The sequence below is a fragment of the Chrysochloris asiatica genome, unplaced genomic scaffold (assembly GCF_000296735.1).
Source record: "Chrysochloris asiatica unplaced genomic scaffold, ChrAsi1.0 scaffold00213, whole genome shotgun sequence".
NCBI lineage: Eukaryota > Metazoa > Chordata > Mammalia > Afrosoricida > Chrysochloridae > Chrysochloris > Chrysochloris asiatica.
The window spans coordinates 907,182-918,551 of NW_006408731.1; the positions used below are offsets into that span (position 1 = coordinate 907,182).

The 11,370-nt window shown below is 37.0% G+C and overlaps 1 protein-coding gene across 1 annotated transcript; it reads right to left on the reverse strand.

Moving 5' to 3' along the window:
• Nucleotides 1–459: 459 nt before the first annotated feature.
• On the reverse strand, nt 460–1,422 carry LOC102834897 (olfactory receptor 2W1-like). Its single transcript, XM_006872760.1, has one exon. It carries the CDS (start codon nt 1,420–1,422, stop codon nt 460–462), a length of 963 nt encoding a protein of 320 aa, XP_006872822.1.
• Between the last annotated feature and the right edge of the window lie 9,948 nt (nt 1,423–11,370).

Below are 11,370 nucleotides of genomic sequence, written 5' to 3' on the forward strand. Positions count from 1 at the left end.
CTATACTAAATACACTTAATATTTCAATGGCCTTGCAGAATATTTAATACACAAAGTCAACATTTGTTTATTTTAAATGTACAAATCATGCCATGAGACCATTCACTGTGGCCTTTATTATTGCAGATCCAAATATTTCAGTGGAAATACAACACTTGGTAAGCAAAACAGTTTCTATGGGACTTGAGAATAAACTCTGGTTCAATTTTATGTTTAACTTCCTTTTATAATATTTCAAGAAAACAAAATTCCTACAGACTCATTTCACCTGAAGACATTCTGATAAACAGAGGTATAAGAGAGCTAAGTAAATGGTTTTAATATTGTTTGTAACTTCAAAAGATTTGCATACAAGCATTGTTCTATTAACTGATGTCTACAATCTAGGGATTACTTATCACAGTGAAAATTAAAGTCAATATGAAGACATTTTTGTTGTCTATTTACAATAATATTTTTCTATGATTTCCAGTTCCTCTTCATTTTTGCAGATTCAAAGTCAACTCTCATGAGCTTTTTTAGTGCATCCTTCATGTCCTTATTCCTCAAAGTGTAGATGAGGGGGTTGAGACTTGGAGTGATGATGGTGTAAAAGAGGGTGAGGAATTTGCCCTGATCTTTGGAGGCACTGTTACCTGGCCGCAGGTACATGTAGATGATAGTTCCATAGAAAATGGACACCACAGTGAGGTGAGATCCACAGGTGTTAATTGCTTTCCGTTGGCCTGCTTTTGACTTCATTCTCAGCACAGCTCGGGCAATGTAACCATAAGATATAAGAATAAGGAAGAGGGGTGTAAGGACAAAGACAATGCCTAAAGCAAAAACAGACATCTCAACTGCTGTGGTGTCTACACAAGCTATCTTGATCATAGCTGGCAACTCACACAAGAAATGATTCAATATTGTGTTTCCACATCTAGGCAAATTCAGGGTAAGTGAACATAATACTAGAGAACAAGCCAAACAAATACCCCAAACTATGATAATCATCTTTAGACATAGATGTGGGTTCATGATTACCAAATAATGCAAGGGTTTACAAATAGCTGTAAAACGATCATAAGACATAACAGCCAGGAGAAGACACTCAGTGGAACCCAACCACATATAGACATAGAGTTGAATGACACACCCCACATAGCTGATGGTCTTATTGGGTCCCCACAAGTTAACCAGCATCTGAGGTACAATGCTAGTTGTGAAACACAGATCTAAGAAAGATAAATTCCTGAGGAAAAAATACATAGGTGTGTGCAGGCGGAAATCCAGGAGTGTTGCAAGAATGATGGCTGTGTTACCCAGCAATGTAATTAAGTAGAATATGGTGACAACTCCTGACAGGACCATCTCCAGTGTGGGGTGATCAGAGAAGCCAAGCAGAATAAAATCATGTAGAGAACTATAATTTCTTTGGTCCATAGTCTTTCAATGCTTAAGTCCTAAATTGAAAAGGGAAAAATGGAGGCAGAAGAAGAATCAAGAAGAGGAGGAGGAAGACGAGAAAAAGAAAAGGAAAAGAAAAAAATAATTTGTCACACAGACTATCCAGGTAATTTAATAAAATAAAGCACTAAACAAAGGAAGAGAATTTACATTAATAATTGAAAAAATAAATGAATGTGAAATATTATAGTCATGTAACCTAAAATTTTGGCAGTTTCTTTTGTGGTGGTAAGTTCATAATTCCATTTTCTAGCTAGGTAACCTTAGGGAATTTACTTACAAGAACATTTCAGAGTTTGGGATAGATGTTTTTCTAAAATGATGTGACCCTGTGATTCTTTATTAAACTAGTTATTTGATATAATGAACATGTTCTCTTACATTGTTAAAGAACTCACCTATAAATGAATCTACTGGCTAATCATAGAACAAAGTAAGAGTGGTCCTCTTTTTCCATACGTCAGTGAGAAGCACTTTTGATCTGTCAACTTGTTATATAAGAGATCTGGCATTTCTCATTGGCACCTCACCCCTTCATCCTCAGTATATATTTTTATTAGTGTTAGCAAACTGGTATATTTGAATACAAAAATGTATGGTAGCTATCTTCTTACCTTTTAATTTTTTAACCAGCTAATGGACTCCTGGTGTAGTGCTTTAGGATATGCACTGGACTGCTAACCTCAAGGTTAGTGACTCAAATCCACCAGCCTCTCCTCTGAAACCCTATACAGGGTTGCTATGACTTGGAACCAACTCAATGGCACTTAACAACAGCAATGTCAACCATTGTCATCTCTCTTCTAGATTCTGATAACAATTTTTTAACCTTACAGAATTGCTGTAGTCGGAACTGACTCTATGGCATTTAACAACAATGACCTTTACATCTAGTCTAAGCCCCTTTATTTTGTTACAGGATTTAATAAGATTATATAATCTGTGTACTTAAAAGTTGCCGATGGCTTTTCCGTTATACTTTTTCTTCATTGCATTAAGAAGTCTGCACAGTCTTTAAAATGGTCAAGATAGACCTGGGTGATTTGTTTCCTTCCTGGCCTCATTATTGTCTCACAAATCACTTTATCCTTTTTCACTGTTAGTCCTTTCTCAGTTTTTTGACAGGTCAATCTCATTCCCATCTAAAGCATATAGAACTCTTCACCTTCTTCTCTGGGTACCTAATATTCTCTCTAAAAATGACATTTCGACTCTCTCTAAAATGCTTCTTGCTTAAAGAGGAGTCACTAATCCCTAGAGATGCAGCAGCCCTTCTCAAATATATATAATTTTTGACTCAACGAAAAGTTAACTTATACTATGACTATTGATGAAAAATCACTTAACATTATTAGTTAACATTTTCCTTACATTAAAATTTTAGGCTAGCTGCTTGTGAAACTACCTAAAGAGGATAATAATAAGTAATTGATTAATGAAAAGGCTGTGGTTTTATCTATGTTGTAGTAGCAAATAACCAATTTATTCAGCTTAATAAAACATAATTTAAAATCTCTTTCTCCATTGAAAGGACTAATAAGTTAGACATGCTGTAGTAGTGTCAAACAGATACAGTTCCTCTAAGTCTTCATGAACATATCACAACTGCCACTTTTAATAACTGAACAGATTCTTAATAGACCACTCAATTTCCTATTATTGAATATAGAACAATAGCTTTTAACCACTTGAAGCAAAAAATAACCAGAAAGTTTCTGTTAAAAGATAATTAAGAGGAAATATTTTATTGAAAAATAATAGTTAAGTATCAAACTGGTGTGTATGTGTAGACGAAATGCAAAAATTGGTTTTTATTTGCTATACCATTTAAGTGAATTTCCTGAATATTATGAAGAACTTACTTTAGACTGTGGACATAATGCAGTGGTATACACATTCACCAGACTAATTAAATATATGTGTACTGGTCAACACAGTCATCTCAAGATACATAACAGGTAATTTCCTCAGAATTTGTTTTCCAAGAATAATAATTTGAGCCTGGTTTCTGCCATTGACCAAGATACACAGAAGGGAAAAATACAACTCTTTGAAATGTATCAGAAGCTATCACACACCATTTTTGTTGTTGTTATTAAAGTGCCGTCGAGTCGGTTCCGACCCATAGTGACCCTATATAGGGTTTCCGAGGAGCTCCTGGTGAGCCAACCATGCGGTTCAAACAGACTTTGCAGTCCTGCGCATTAACCCACAAAACCACACCGGAAATCCATCACATACCAATTTGTTGTTGTTGTTGTTGTTGTTAAGTGCTGTCAAGTCAGTTCCAACCCATAGCGACCCTGTATAAAGTTTCCCAGGAGCTGCTGGTGAGCTTGAACCACCGACCTTGCAGTTCAAATGGATTTGCAGTTTGGTGCATTAACCCACAGCGCCACACCAGGACTCCATTAGAGTTCTATAATATCTGAACAGGGGGATGAATAAATAATTTTATTTATTTTGGTTCATACTTGGTGTGGGTAATTATGCCTAACTTCTGAATAAAATATGAAAATCATACTAAATTTAATGAATGTGTTAATTTTTATTAAGTTACAATTATACAAAATTTAAATTCAGTAAAATTATATGAATGAAAAAAATTTTAAAGATTTTTAAAATTAGATTTCAACCCATCTGTTAACTAGTTAACTACTTTCATGATCACTATAGAAATCTTACAGGATAGCTTTGAGTCAGAAATGACTACACTTAACAATAACAACAACAAAGATAAAGTCGGAAATATTTTTAAATGTTCCTACTGAACTTGATGTGGCGCTGTGGGCTAATGTGCTGGACTGCAAGGTCTCTTTGAACTGCAAGGTAGGCGGTTCAAGTCCTTGGAAATGCTATACAGGATCGCTATGGGTCAGAACCCATTCAATGGCACTTCGCAAATAATTTCCCATGCATAAACAATTTTAGAAATGGACCAAAATACCTGAGTCCTCTTTAGCTTCACAGTCTTCATGAATAAAATACAATATTGCAATTCTTCTTTTCCTATTTAATTTGCAATTTTCTTCTTTTATTTTTGTTGAATCCAAATATCTGCAATTATTAATAAAGAAACAGCTTTATGTGATTGTTTTATAGTGAGGAATAATTTTAATATTTCCCTCATCATGTAGATAGAAAGGAAGATTTTTCTGCAGATATTTACAGTAGGTATTTAATCTCAGATTTCAGAAGAAAGGCCACAAGAATCAGCCCATACAAGTTTCATAAATTTTCTTTCTTCTCCCTCAGACTAATTGTGTTACCAATTCAGGCACTGTTTTTTAAGTGACAATACAGATTTATATTACTGTGGTTCAGAGCGATGTTCTGCTTCTCGACTTTTGTGGAACCCACTCTGAAGACATCAGGTCTGGTTCAGCATTAGCTCTCCAGGCTGCAGCTATCTCCTGTGTTCTTGCCGTGCAAATGAGATTTCTGCTGCTTTCCTGGCATGTGCTAAGGTATAGATTCTTGGCAAGACTCCTCCTGCTTGAACATGTGACTTCAGATAAGGGCATGAAGGCTATGACCATTTTAAGTCTCACTATTTTAAAGGAGGAGTGCTGGTGAGGCACTATAAAATAAACACATCAACACAGGACTGCTAACCGAAAGGTCAGCACTTCAAGCCCACCAACCACTCCTTGGAAACCCTGTACATAGGGTTGCTATGAGTCAGAATGACTTGATGGTACTTAACAACAACATTTTAAAGGAACTTTCAGGTAGGTCTTGAGAGAAATATTACACAAAATAATCAGATAATTTCACTGACTTCTGGATGGTTTAGACTACCAACCTTTCTGTTACTTAACTTGCTAAACATTTGTACCACCCAGGGAGTCCAATTCAGAAAAAGAATAGAAAAACATTTCCCAAAATTGCCTAGGCAGATCATCAATAAAGATTTATCTAAGCCACTTAGGACTGCATCCAATTGTTTTCCCAAAAGTGCTATACAAAAAGCCAGTTGATGAAGAAGTTGGAGAATTAGACCATATCCTGATATTTCACAAAGAAAAATTGAATAAATATAAAACTCATTCAAGATGAAAGAAAACTATAAAGCACAGAAATGAGAAAACGTTTTCAATTTTTCCAAAAGAAATCTAGATGACGAATTATACTGCAAATAACAGAATTTGCTTTGAAACAGTGTACCATTCCAATTCCAACACTTGAATTTTAACATACAATAACTCTATAAAATAATCATACCTTTAATAATACACATAATAATTTTGGAAATAAAGACTCTGGTCGGATATATAGACAAGGCACCTGTAATAGTTACCTCTGACTCCTAAGCTCTGACACCCAAAGTCTTCTTTACCTGTGAAATAGGTGTTCAGTCTCCAAAGCTCTCAACAGTAAATTGAAGATTGTAAGAAATGTATGTTTTTAACCAGTGCTAACATATCTTTGTTTTGTTAACCACCATTGGTGACTCAAAGACTTCAATGCCTATGACAATTAGTTTACTGGTAACTGAGGTCACTATTTACACTCTGGGTCCTGCAGCAAGTGTATGCTCTGAAGATTCTTATGAGTTAGTTTATAATCATTAAATTCTAAGCAGTGCCCCCGAATTAGAACTATATACTATTACCAATAATTGCTTAAATATACAAACGCATTTTCAGCCTCATGTCTAATGAGGATGACTTCTTATCATCAAACATTGAAACAATTTAAAAAATCTGCCTCTTTATGACAGCAATCATTGCATTCTGCATTTGAGAGAGAGAGTGTAGTGTGATGATTAGAATAACTAATTCTGGAGTCAGGGTTCCTGAGTTCAAATCATGGTGGTTTTGTTACTTGTTATTAGGTGCCATTGAGTCAGTACCAACTCATAGTGACCCTATGCACAACAGAATGAAACACTGCCTGGTTCTGGGCCAACCTCACAATAATTGCTACACCTGAGTCCTGCAGCCATTGTGCCAATCCATCTAGTTGAGAGTCTTCCTCTTTTTTCTCCAACCCTTCATGTTACCAAAAATGATATCCTTCTCCAGTGACAGGTCCCTCCTGATAATACGTCCAAAGTATGAAAGATGAAATCCAGCCATCCTGGCTTTCAAGGAGCATTCTGGCTGTATTTCTTTCAAGACTTATTTGTTTGTTCTTTTGGCAGTTCTATTCTCCTCCAACACTGTAACTTAAATGCATCAATTCTTCTACTGTCTTCCTTACTCACTGACAACCATTACATGCATATGAGATTACTGAAAATACCATGGCTCAGGTCAAGCTCACCTTAGTCCTCAAACTAATATCTTTGCTCTTCAACACTTTGAAGAGGTCATGTGCAGTAGATTTGCCCAATGCAATACATCGTTTGATTTCTTGACTGCTGCTTCCATACGTGCTGATGGTTGATCCGAGCAATATGAAGTCTTTGACAACTTCAATCTTTTCTCCATGTATATGGATGCTGTTTATTGGTCCAGTGGTGAGGAATTTTGTTTTCCTTACATTGAGATGCAATCCATACTGAAGGCTATAGTCTTTTATTGTCATCAGTAAATATTTTAAGTCCTCTTTACTTTCAGCAAGCAAGGTTGTATCATCTGCATATTACAAGTTGTAAGAGTCTTCCTCCAATTCTGATGCCATATTTTTCTTCAGATAATCCAACTTCTCAAATTATTTGCTCAGCATACAGATTGAATAATGTGGTGAAACAATACAACCCTGATACGCACCAGGTTTTGTTACAAGCTGTGTAAATTGAAGAGGCTCCTTAAATTTTTTACAGAAAACCAGAATTATCAGCCCTACCAGTTCACATTTCTTTCTTGTACCTCTTACAAAGTACCTTTGATTCTTATATATAACAGAATTGTAATAATACCTATATAGAGTTGTTGTTCAGTACCATCAAGTCAGTTCTGATTCATAGTAACCATGTAAAGGGGTTTCCAAGGAGCGACAGGTGGCAGTTAGCAGCCCAGTGCTTATCCTACACCAGGACTCCACTATAGGGTCAATATGAGAATTCAATGAGTTTATGTAACATATTACACTGGTTGTCACACAGTAGGTATTGTTGTTGTTGAGTGGCATCAAGTTGGTCCTGACTCATAACGACCCTGTATAGGGTCTCCAAGGAGCGGCTGAGTTTGAACTGCTGACCCAGTGGTTCAAATAGAACTGTGGTCAAATGCTTACCCTACAGCATTCTACCAGGACTCTAAATAAATATCAGCTATCACTGTTCCAAAAAATCCTACAGGTAGTAGGTAAGCTGTTGACTGCTAATGAAAAGTCAACAGTTTGACTATACCAGTTTCTCCAAGAGAAAAAGATGTGACATGCAGATTTCTAGCCTTGAAAGCCCTATGGGGCAGTTCGACTCTGTTCTACAGAGTCAGCATAAGTCATAATTGACTAAACAGCAGTGGGCTTGTTTATTTAAATCATTATTTCAATCAATTTAGGGGTCAGCATGCTGCAAATTATTCATTTTTTAACACTTTAAGAGAATTCACACTGGTACCTAACAAAACATATAAGAAAACTTTTTCTCTTTTCAACCATTTCTCTTATCTTTCTCTCTCTAGTTATCTATCTATCCATCCAATCTATCTACTTGTTAAATATGTATTTTTGTCCATCAAATCCCATTAGTGTGCTATGCTAATTTTTACAGGAACATGCAAAAAAAATTAGTATAGTGACTTTATAAAAATGCCTAAGGGTATTTGGGGGGGGGCAGCATACAACAAGCACTATTTGCAAATATATTGTGTCCTTGCATGGCACTGTAAGAAAGCACTTGACTACCAACCGCAATTTCAGTGATTCAAACCCACCAACTGCTCCTTGGAAACATTTACAGGGTCGCTATGAGTCAGAATGACTAGATGGCACTTACCAACAACTGTGTATGTATAAGGAGCCCTGACTGGTGCAGCCGTTCCACTGCTAACCCAATGTCAGGGGTCCAAACCCACCAGCTGCTCTCCACAGGAGTAAAGTCACAGACAGTCTGCTTTCATAAAGATTACAAACTAGAAGACCTGATAGGGTAGTCCAGATCAGCACTGGACTGCTAACCACAAGGTTAGTGGTCCAAGCCCACCAGCTGCTCCTTGGAAACCCTATATAGGGCTGCTATGAGTCAGAACTGACATGACGGCTCTTAACAACAACATAGGGTTACTATGAGTCAGAATCAACTTGACAGTAGTGCATTATGTGTTCATGTTGTTGTTATTAAGTGCCAGTGAATCAGTTCTGACTCATAACTATCCTCTATAGGGTTTCTGAGGAGCAACTGGTGTGTTTGAACCACAGATCTTGCTATTAGCAGTCTATTGCTCATCCTACAACATCCCTTCAGGACTCCTATATATGTGCATATTTTCTATACATGTTATTAATAATGCTGCTGATTATACACAGGATGGTGAGACTTTGTCTCTCCTACTTTGGACTTAGAGGACTGGTGCGGCACTGTGGGTTAATGCATCAGACTGCAAAGCCATTTGAACTGCAAGGTCGGTAGTTCAAGCTCACCAGCTGCTCCTTGGAAACCCTATACGGAGTCACTATGGGTCAGAATCGACTCAACAGCACTTAACAACAACAACAACTTTGGACTTATCAGGTGGAACCAGTCCCTGGAGAAAGTCATAATGCTTGGTAAAGTGGAAGACCCCTGAAAAAGAGGTAGATCCCCAAAGAGATAGATTGACACAGGGGCAGCTGCAATGGGCTCAAACATTAACAATTGTGAGGCTTGTACAGGACCAGGCAGTGTCTCATTCTGTTGTGCATAGGCTTGCTGTGAGTTGGAATGGACTCGATGGCACCTAACAATAACAATAAGAAGAAAAGAAATCAATCAACAGTAATTTTTGTCTGTTAAAATTGTAAGCACCCCATGGCTTACATGGTCTATAAGGGAAGCAATGACACTAGGGAGGTTACATACCGTAGAATCATTAACCATACAAGATCAAAAGGGCATCATTTACCCAAGGACCAAGTTCAGAAGGGTCAGGAAAGAAGGAGGAATATAAAGAGGAGACACAAAGAAGAAGTGGTATCAGTGATGTTACATTGTGGGGATTACAATCAATGACATAAAATATGTCTGAATTGTTGAATGGAAAAATGATTTTCTCTGGAAAAGGTTCTAAAAAAAAGTAAGTATCTAGATACTTTAAGCTATTCACTTTGACTAAAAGTCTCACTTTCATTCATGTGAGGTTTTTTTTTTTTTTTGTGTGTGTGTGTGTGTGTGTGTTTCTTTCTCTTCCCCTTGTAGTCAAGTTTTCTATGCTGTTCTTGTTAAGTGCCATCAAGTTGTATAGGGTTAAGTGTTGTATAGGTTGTATAGATTAAGTGCCATCAACCCTGTATAGAGTTTCTGAGAATTTGCTGGTGGGTTTGGACCATCAACCTTGCGGTTAGCAGTCTGTAGCGCCACACCAGAGCAGCTCTCCTTTTACTTAAAAGAACTTCTTGAACATAGTCATGCATTTCACAGTACAACTGAGATTCACAATGTGGCGCTGTGGGTTAATGTGCCAGACTGCAAAGCCATTTGAACTGCAAGGTCGGTAGTTCAAGCTCACCAGCTGCTCCTTGGAAACCCTATACAGGGTCGCTATGGGTCGGAACCGACTCGACGGCACTTAACAATAACAAGAAGCATATCTTCAATCTTCATTTGAAAAACCAAAATTTATATATATTTTCATGTTACATATAAACTTTAATTGCATTCCCATATAATCACTTTCCTAATCCTTTTTCTTAATCCATGATTATATCCCATAGATGTACTGCTGGTGGTGGTTATGTGTTGTAGAGTTAATTCCAACTCATAGCAACCCTGCATAGGATTTCCAAGGCTGTAAAAATCTTTATGGAAGCAGAAAGCCTCATCTTTCACCCTTGGAACAACTGGTAGTTTCAAACTGCTGACCTTGAAGTTAGCAGCCAGATTCATTACACTACTACTCTGATGAAATTACAAAGATATTATCTAGATTCTTCAAGTTTTGAAAAATTTCTCATTGGTTATCCAAAAATGGGTGCCCTCAAATTGTGAAGCAGACATATATATATACATACATATATATATTTTTTTTTTTTTTTTACCTCAGATATATAATCTTTAGTCTTTCTGAACTCCTTTGTTTGAAACAAGATGTGTTTTTCTATCCCCCTTTTGTTTGCCTTCTTTTTCTTGCTTGCTTTAGCCCTTTATTTATGAAAGTCATGTAAAATGTCTCCCCAATTTGTTACATGTTAGAATAAAGGGCAGCCGATCAGCCATTCTTGGAACCCCTATGAGTTGGAATTGACTTGAGGGCACACAACAACAACATTTAAAGCCAAGACCAACATTACTCTCAATGGCATCAGCATTTCAAATACTCTCCTCCTGCTTGCATTTGGGGACCTTTGTGAAATTTGTCTTTTGATAAGATTTCCAACAAGTCCTTTTTTTTGAGCTGGAGAACTTTTTTCCTGCACCAGCCTGGCAGGTGTCAAAGGTAACAGAGGCTATAACATGTTCTGATCTATGCTGTCCTTTCTCTGTCTCAGGACTCATTTCCATTCTGCTCCTTCCATCTCTCTGATTGTAACCTAAACATAACAAATGGAAGACATACAGTGGTCAGAAGTAAGAGGTAAAATGTATGTCTACAGGGGAAATGAAGTGTCATTGCAGGAGTACTGAATGCTATTGATAGGTTTCTTTGTTCCAATGCCTAAGATTGGAGTCAGAAATTATCTACTCACCAAGTGGGGATTCCCTACTATGTGTCAAAACAGGAAGTATGTTTCCTTGGTAAGAAAGGGTGAATGTAAGCTGTACTTTCTTGTACAAGGAACCCTCTTCTCTCCATCACAATCATGGTCCTTCCCACTTTTACTCCCACTTGCACAAAG

Excerpts from the sequence above, each read along its gene's own strand:
- LOC102834897 (XM_006872760.1), bottom strand. The coding sequence starts at position 1,422 with ATGGACCAAAGAAATTATAGTTCTCTACATGATTTTATTCTGCTTGGC.